We start from the raw sequence: 5,836 nt of genomic DNA, 5'->3' as shown, positions 1-5,836 counted from the left end.
CTGTTCTAGCTGTGTTATTGTTTGCCTTTACCCACCAAATCATTATATCCACATTACTGATGATTATTTATCAAAAATCTCATTGTGTCAATATTTTGTGAAAGCACCAGTAGTCGTGGGTTTAGCGATACACAGCGCCCATAGCAACCAGTTTATCTACGGATCGAGTCATAAAAATATTATCATTCTGATTAATAGTAGATGGGTTGATAAATGAATGAGAAAATTAGTACTGTCGGCAGCTGCTCCTGTGCGCTTTTAGGCATTGTTGTCATTAGATACGTTGCATGTCTCACAGAAAAAGATTTACGCACAGTGCGTACAGGATTAGGGCTGCCTGCGCCGCTGCAGACCTTCATGTTCCCTACCGGATGAATTGTAATAACTCTGATACCATAAATACTCACAAATGGCATAAGATCATGAACTTTGTGATTTTCTTCTTTAAACAAATTGAATTAGTCTGAGACCGTCTCCTTCTGTAATTATTGTGCATTGGATAATAAATACCTGGAAATATGAATCGGAATCATTACATTGTTATTTAAAAGGATTCCTATCATAGCCTCAAAAAATTAGCTGCAACTGGAAAATGACACACTAATATGTGTTTGTGTGTGTGCGCAGCGCTTGTGTGAGGTTTTATTTTTCAGGAATCAGATTATTTATTTTTTCAAAAATAAGTTAGCATTTGTTGATATGATGAAGTATAAAGGTTGCCATACAAATCCCAAACTTATTATTTTTTATTATTATTATTATTTGGAATTCGTGCATTCGTCAACATTTATTATTAGACTAACTATTATATTTGCTTTCCATTTGGCTCTGGGTCTAAAGAGAGAGAGAGAGAGAGAGAAAGAGAGAGAGGTGTTCTGGGAGGGACGGAGTGAAGGAGGGGCTCCAGGCGGCTCACCCAGCGGCAGACAGAGGAGGAAGACACACACAACACCGCCATTCGCCGCTCACTGTCCGGTTGTCCGGGTGAAAATGTCCACGATTCAAACGCTGAGGGCTTTTGTTAACGAGCGACTGACTGCGGCTGTAGAAGAGATCTTCGGGCTCCTGGAAGCAACCATATCAAACTACGAAGAGGAGATTTATCGCCAGCGCCAGCTGCTGGAGCATGTTATCGTACCTGACACCCCCAGAAACAAAGAAGGTCCGGAAAAAGTTGCTACGTTATGCCGAAGTCACTGTTTTCAGGAAAGTGACAGGTTTACACGTTTAAATGGCTTTACACGGTGCTATAATGGCTAACTAGTGCAGGCTGTCTGTTAGCAAAAACCAGGTCGGAAGTTAGACTTTCATAATAAAAGCACAAAGCAAGACGTTCAAATAGGCTACATGAATGAAATGGAAGAGAATGACTCACCATGCAAACATAATGAATTGTGTTAGATTAATGTGTAATACCGAGAACATTTTGACCCGGGTAAAGCTAAAACAGTTACTTGATTAATTCATAAATCAAATGACATAGTTAGGCAATTGTTTTTACACTAAATGAGGCTAATTGTTTCGTTATTATCTTTTTAGGGGAAAATTTAATAAAATTTCCTAGGTCCCCGGCTTTTCTAATGTGAATACTTTCTGGTTTTAAATAGGGCTGCACGATATGAGGAAAATATCTAATTGGGATTATTTTGACTGATATTGCAATTGTGATATGATTCACAATATTAGAGGTAATGATCATTTTTGTATCATTATTCTATTACAATTTTAAAAATGTAAGTGATTTCTGCGAGGTTCTGTACTAAACAAAGATATTTTCTTTATTCTGTAGGATAGGATTTTTAGGCCGTGACGTCTCTGCAGCACCACCACAATACTTAATCCAGAATAGTTTGCCATATATTTTGCCTTTATCAAATAGAGTACTTTTACTTGTAATACTTTAAGTACATCTTCCTGATGATCGTTTTCTTAGTCTTCTATGATGGTAAACATTTTATCATTTGAATCATATCTTGAATGAAAATAGGAAGTCACCATCTGAGAACTTTTTCTTTTCTTTTCTTCTATTTGCTGACAGTCCGTGGAGCAATGAGTCAAGACAATAACCGGCACGTTAATCAATAATGAAAATAATCCTTAGTTGCATTTCTACCAGCTGCCTAGTCTATCATCAGAGGTTGATTTGCTTAAATACTTGGTTAAACATTTCTGATAAAAAGTAGCTTTCCACTGCGCCGTACAGAAAGCATCAGAATCACATTTCTTTTCAGCGGCTGCGATCGATGGAGCCTGTGTACGTTATGTTACAACTAATCTCGCAATGCCAGACCTTCCTCCTGCAGAGATCTGAGGAGCAGTTAACCATATTCCTCAGAAATCCACCGGAGGTTAGAACGCCAACACAAAGAGAGGAAGGTGACGGACATCCGGCCAAGAATCCAGCGGAATTTCCAGCAGCACCTGAACAATCCCGGAAATGAAACGTTGTTAATATAGATTATTTTACAGCATCAGTTTGTTGACAGTGGGTGCTCTTTACTTTGGGATGTCTCGATGGTGATGAAGGAAAACCGTCTTTGTGATCTTTTGCCATTAGCAGATGCTACAGTACAGCACCCTGTGATATTCCAATTAAAAGCATGTTTGCCAATTAGTAAAATATCGCTATGTTTTAAAAAGTCCCTGTAATGAAAGTGCTGCTACAGTGCCGTAACAGTCATTCCCCGGCTGCAAGGATGGTGCAGAGACTCTAAGAGCGCCGATGCGGAACGCAAAGGAACACTGACCAATCAGAACAGACTGGGCTTTTTCAGGATGGGGACTTAAAGAGACAGGCGCTAAAACTAAGCATTTTAGACAGAGGGGGAATACAGGTATATTCAGACAGACAGGATGAGAAAAAAATGTGTTCTTTCAACATTAAAGCATGTAAATATAAGGGCTGCTCTCTCTCTCTCTCTCTCTCTCTCGCGCTCTCTCTCTCTCTCTCTCTCTCTCTCTCTATATATATATATATATATATATATATATATATATATATATTATTATTTTTTTTTTTTTTCATCATCCTGCCTTGTCTAGGCATCTATATTCTGGGTTTAGTTTCACAATGCTGTGATATTCCTAGAGCAGAACTCTTTAGATCACAATGGATTTTTTTTTTTTTAGCAATTATTTTATTTTAAAATTGCCCGTCGTGCAGCCCTAGTAAACATGTAGTAGAAACCCATAATGCAAGAATTAACCTAAAAATTTGCATAATATTGGACCTTTATTTCATTTAATGTTTATTTGAATAGGGACAGATGCTTTAGACATAGACATTTGTACAAATATCTAATGTATAGCATCATAACATTCATAGCTGTTGCTAGTTTCCAATGCCCATCCCTTTTAAATTAATAGCTGTGTGTCTGTATTTCATTTTAACCTCCAGATGTCCAGAAACTGATTGTCAGAAAAGAAGAGCAGCAGGAGTGGAGGCCCAGTATGGACCGGGAGGAGCCAGAGCCCCGACACATTAAAGAGGAACAGGAGGAACTCTGGAGCAGTCAGGAAGGAGAGCGGCTCCGAGGACTGGAGGAAGACGACAGCAATAAGTTCCCATTCACTGCTGTCTCTGTGAAGAGTGAAGACGAGGAAGACAAAGCTCAGTCCTCACAGCTTCATCCGAGACAAGCCCAGGAGAGCCAAGAGGCGGAGCTTCCAGCCTGTGGCTCCGCTCAACAGATGGAAACAGAAACTGAATCGTTATACTGCTGTCAATCCGAGACTGAGGACAGTAATGATGATTGGAAGGAGACTAAAGAACAAGAGTCGGGTTCAGACACCCTGAAAAACGAAAGCACGGTGAATCCCGATCAGTCCCACGCCCACGAGAGACCATTTAGTTGCACAGTTTGTGACAAAAGATTTGGCTGCAAAGGGAATCTGCACGCCCACATGCGAAGCCATACAGGGGAAAAGCCGTTCACCTGCTCAGTTTGTAACAAAGGCTTCAGCGCAAAGGTCAATCTGAAGACTCACATGAGAAGTCACACCGGGGAGAAACCGTTCAGCTGCTCCATGTGTAGCAAAAGCTTCAGTCAGAAGAAGACGCTTGTTATACACTTGAGAAGTCATACAGGGGAGAAACCGTTTAGCTGCTCGTTCTGTGGGAAACGTTTCAGTGAGAAGGGAACGTTGAAGAGGCACATCAGAGTTCACACAGGAGAGAAACCATACAGTTGCAGCATTTGTGGAAGGAATTTTAGTTTGCTGTCGCATGTAAAAAGCCACAAGTGTGCTGGTGTGAGCAGTAACACGTGAATCTGCCTGGTTTTGTGTTCTCAGACGTGATATTTGGGTTTATGCTGCGTTCATGCCAACATGCGTTTGGAAACGAAAGCATGCAAGAGTGCAGTGGGGGTCAGCCCTATGGTCCCACAGCCCAATGGTCCCACAGCCCAATGGTCCCACAGCCCTATGTTCCCATATTTCTAAGAATTTTTTTCACTGAAAATTAGGCCCTATGTTCCCAAAGCCCACATTTCTAGGACATTTTCAAAATTAGGTCTTGTGTTCCTACATTTCCCTTCAATTTAAGCCCTATCCTCCCACAAAAAAATTGTTTAGGGTAGGGGGATAAAATCTGATACAAATGTATGAAAAAGGAAATGTGGGAACACAGGGCATAATTTTGGAAAAAAATCTTAATTTTGAAAAAAATCTTAGAAATGTGGGAATGTAGGACTATGGGAACAAAACAATTCTTAGAAATGTGGGAACATAGAGCTGTGGGAACATAGGCACGCTCCCGTGCAGTGTTTCCCACAGGTTGAAAACAGTGACTACATGGTATTAACAAATAATTTAGAAACAAATAACTATTTACATTTAAACAAACCAGACTAAAATGTGATACTGTTGAAGTCTTGCCTGATGTGTTTGTCAATTAAAGCCCATATTATGAAAAAAACTGTTTTTCTGGTGATTTGGGGTGTTATTTTGTGTCTCTGGTGCTTCCACACGCATACAAACTTGGAAAAAAACATCCATGGTGTTCTGAGTGAGATCTGGTTTCTGAATGTGTCCTCCCTTCAGTCTCCGGGTGAGCTGGCCAAAATCTGCACGGCTTTCTACGTCATCGGCCGAAACATTTGGTGTGTGCTAACCACTTTAGCTAATACCACACCAGCTAGCTGTTTCTCCAACTTCGGTCAGTACAAGGCAGGATTAGCTGGGAGACTTCTTCTAAACGAGGGTGCACTTCACACTTTGCGTGGAATACCTGCAGAACAGGGACATGGAAGTAGTTCTTTTGTATATTAGGGTGAACTAGTGTGTTGTAGCAGTGTTTTGCCATTTAGAACGAGGTGGCTAACCGCTAGCAGTGCTAGCTTCTAACTAGTAGTCCTTAACTAGGTACTGCGCATGTGCGACTCCCAACAAAAATTGGATAGAAGTGTGATGCCTTACTCTGTAGCTAAAACAGAGACCTGAACACACAGGGTGAAAAGAGGAGCTGCAGCAATGTGCAGTACAACAAAAAATATGGTGTTTTTTGAAAATTAAACCATGTAAACCTATTCTGGTTCAACCTCTAAATACAATTATGCACCTGAAAATTAGTATAATATGGGCACTTTAAATCTGGTTGGTTTGTCAAATAAATGTTATGATTCAGCAGATAAAATACCTGATTACCCGTAGCCAAAATGTTATATGTAACCATACTATGTATTAACAACTTAACATTAAAACCATACTATGATCCATGCAGGAAGTTACATGTTATAAATCTCAACACTGTGCACACAGCATTTGTCCTCGTAACTCATGTTATATCATATTAGACTAAGGCTATCCAAAGTTAATTTTTATTATTTTTGTTATA

General features: G+C 40.0%; 1 protein-coding gene across 2 annotated transcripts; it reads left to right on the top strand.

The window, feature by feature from the left end:
* Positions 1 to 868: 868 nt before the first annotated feature.
* On the top strand, positions 869 to 4,462 carry LOC120564732 (gastrula zinc finger protein XlCGF8.2DB-like). Of its 2 annotated transcripts, none has more exons than XM_039809934.1 (2): positions 869 to 1,162; positions 3,398 to 4,462. In XM_039809934.1, exons 1-2 carry the CDS (start codon positions 991 to 993, stop codon positions 4,267 to 4,269), a joined length of 1,044 nt encoding a protein of 347 aa, XP_039665868.1. In that variant the 5' UTR covers positions 869 to 990; the 3' UTR covers positions 4,270 to 4,462. The 2 variants fall into 2 exon arrangements, with proteins under 2 accessions (XP_039665868.1, XP_039665869.1); XM_039809935.1 differs by having other exon boundaries at positions 1,053 to 1,206.
* Positions 4,463 to 5,836: the final 1,374 nt, after the last annotated feature.

The sequence above is a fragment of the Perca fluviatilis genome, chromosome 8, assembly GCF_010015445.1.
Source record: "Perca fluviatilis chromosome 8, GENO_Pfluv_1.0, whole genome shotgun sequence".
Taxonomy (NCBI): domain Eukaryota; kingdom Metazoa; phylum Chordata; class Actinopteri; order Perciformes; family Percidae; genus Perca; species Perca fluviatilis.
This window is presented reverse-complemented; position numbering and strand designations above follow the sequence as displayed.

Coding starts and splice junctions, on each gene's coding strand:
- LOC120564732 (XM_039809934.1), top strand. CDS start 991: ATGTCCACGATTCAAACGCTGAGGGCTTTTGTTAACGAGCGACTGACT. Junction 1,163..3,397: donor CACCCCCAGAAACAAAGAAG/GTCCGGAAAAAG, acceptor TTTAACCTCCAG/ATGTCCAGAAACTGATTGTC.